Source organism: Apis dorsata, unplaced genomic scaffold, assembly GCF_000469605.1.
Source record: "Apis dorsata unplaced genomic scaffold, Apis dorsata 1.3 scaffold_51295, whole genome shotgun sequence".
Lineage (NCBI taxonomy): Eukaryota > Metazoa > Arthropoda > Insecta > Hymenoptera > Apidae > Apis > Apis dorsata.
In genome coordinates, this window is record NW_006267246.1 from 1 (window position 1) to 2,517 (window position 2,517).

A 2,517-nucleotide genomic window follows, 5' to 3' on the forward strand; every position below is an offset into this window, starting at 1 on the left:
TTTTTTTTTTTTTTCTAGAACTCGAAAGCGTTAAGAAGATTATCGACAAATATCATACACGTAACAAAGTGATGTTCTTTGGATTTTGCGCGATAGGAGCTTGCCTAGGATTCGCACTGCTGTGCTTCACGCCTATGGAGAACGGTTTGCCGATCAGGGCAAAGTATCCCTTGAACACGACCGTATCACCTTGGCACGAGATCAGTTTCTTCGTTGAAACTTGCGCCGTATCTGGCGGTCTGTTAGGAATAATCGTAATGGACAGCATGACGACTTTCAAGTGCAGCTTGATCACGATGCTATTGGACGCGTTGAATGTCAATTTTGAAAATTGTAACTATGAAACGAAGCAGGTAGATACGATAAGATAAGAATTTCGATCTCTTTTCAATTTTTCAAATTAAATAGAATTAAATTTTCCTTTCTTCTTTTACAGACGAATATATACAAGGAAAAACGGAATAATAATAATAGATTCCTCGATCGTTACAAGAAGTGTGTTCAATTTCATCAACGATTAGTAATCATATCGAAGGATTACAACGAGATATACAATTTAAGCATGTTCGTTCAGATGCTTTCCAGCACCTCGATCATATGTCTGACTGGTTTTCAAGCTGTTGTGGTAAGATACTGTGACTCGATGAAGATATAATCGCCAGCTCGTGTGTATCATGATCGATTTTCATCGGTCGAAACAGGTCGGAGGGCAAAGTTCGAATATTATGAAGTACGGGATTTATCTTAGCGCGGCTATGTCTCAACTCTTCTACATCTGTTGGTTAGGGAACGAGCTCTGTTACGCGGTAAGGATTAATTGGATCGATCAACAACGTTTTTAATCGCTGAGCGAATCACTGAATGAAATTTTACCGCTCATCGAGCGTTAAACGGATTATGCGAAAAAAAAGAAAAGAGAAAAAGGAAGGATGAATCATATGAATTATTATATGAATTATTTCGTAGAGTTCGATGTTGGACAAAAGTCAATGGTTCTCGGGATGGCAACACGAGCGTTTGACCGATATCGCTCAAGTGTTCACGTTATCCACGGTGTTCACCAGAAAATCTATAATTCTAAGAGCAAGTGTATTTTACATTCTGTCTTTGGAAACTTTTATCGTGGTTCGTAGATGATGATACACAGATAATTTTATTATACAAAACAAAATAGCGTTTCATCCAAAGAATACGTATTCGCATTGCAGATTATAAAGAGATCTTACTCGTTTTTTACCTTATTGAACAACATGGATTTAACGGATCATTAACACCGTCGTTCTGCCGTCTTTATTGCCGTATTAACATGCAAGAAGACGCGCAAAGAAGCATCGATTCGTAATATTCCCCGGTTAAAAAACGGTAAACGGAAGCTTTGCCCATATCGTGGTTTCACAACCATGTAAAAGTAAGAATAGAAACCCTATTTTTTGAAAAAAAATTCATCAATGCTCGTTAACGTTCTCGACAATCTGTTCCCTCATCACGCTCGCGGCGGAATCCTGTTCGGGCCAATAACCTTGCAAATTAATAGTCGAACGAAATTGTTCGAGAATTTGCCGATCCTTTCTGTTTGTACGCTAATAATGGCGTTACAATAATAAACTATCTGCAATTCTCTCAAAATTTATCAATATTTGAAAGAGAGAGAGAGAGAGAGTCGAGAAATTGAACAATTAATTTCTTAACCGTCGCGAATGTTAAAATTATTCATTCGTGGACTGACGAATCGGAAGCTGATCGCTCGTCGAATCCGATTAAACGAAATTACGATTGAAAATCGACGACCATCGATTAATTTATTACTAGGCGTGAATGTCGGCGATAAAGTATCGACAAAATCACAGCGCGGATCGTTTCGCATGGCTCGTTAACGTCCGAGTTAAAACGTATATATATATATATTCGTCGTGGGCAAAGATGATGGAAATTCGACGGGGTAATTAAACGGCGAACGCCTTTTACCGCCCTCTGCCCATCCTCTGTTCATCACTGTGAAACACGAGAACGGCTCGTGTCTTACCAGGACTCCTCTCCGCGTTTTCAATCTCCCGTTTGATCTGACCGATGACTATCTGCCCTGATTTATAGCGCCCCACCTGCCTTCGTAACGCGGCTCCGTTTCATTTAACCGGGCTTACATAAATATCACTCCAAGCATTAACGAAACAAAGTGCCGTTTCCTTTTCACCTGTCTCGTATCGAGGATGGTTATTCTCGTTCATCAACGAACGGGACAAATTTTCGCGTTTTAAATTATTGTGAAATATTTCTCCCTATAAAAACTCCCTCCCCTTCTTCATTATTTTAGAGATAATAAGTTTATCGTATTATTGTACCGAATCGAATTGTAAACTCGAGACGCACGCGTTCGAGGAACAATAAATCGTAGAGTATTTCACGTAGGTGCAATATATTTCTTCTTCATATTCCGTGGCAAGGGGGCTGTCTATTCATCGACTTTTATAGCGCGCTCAATAAATTCTCTTCCGCGAGAGGAGAGAGAGAGAGAGAGAG

The 2,517-nt window shown here is 39.6% G+C and overlaps 1 protein-coding gene across 1 annotated transcript; it reads left to right on the forward strand.

The window, feature by feature from the left end:
* The first annotated feature begins 42 nt into the window (after nt 1-42).
* LOC102678560 (odorant receptor 85c-like) lies at nt 43-1,375 on the forward strand. Its single transcript, XM_006625169.2, has 5 exons — nt 43-353; nt 437-625; nt 702-806; nt 967-1,125; nt 1,209-1,375. The coding sequence occupies exons 1-5, from the start codon at nt 72-74 to the stop codon at nt 1,269-1,271; spliced, it is 798 nt and encodes a 265-aa protein (XP_006625232.1). The 5' UTR covers nt 43-71; the 3' UTR covers nt 1,272-1,375.
* Nucleotides 1,376-2,517: the final 1,142 nt, after the last annotated feature.

Bases quoted from the DNA above. Each gene is read 5' to 3' on its own strand.
- LOC102678560 (XM_006625169.2), top strand. From the start codon at position 72: ATGTTCTTTGGATTTTGCGCGATAGGAGCTTGCCTAGGATTCGCACTG. The intron at 626-701 runs GTAAGATACTGT...CGGTCGAAACAG, and splicing joins CTGGTTTTCAAGCTGTTGTG to GTCGGAGGGCAAAGTTCGAA. The intron at 807-966 runs GTAAGGATTAAT...ATTATTTCGTAG, and splicing joins GGAACGAGCTCTGTTACGCG to AGTTCGATGTTGGACAAAAG.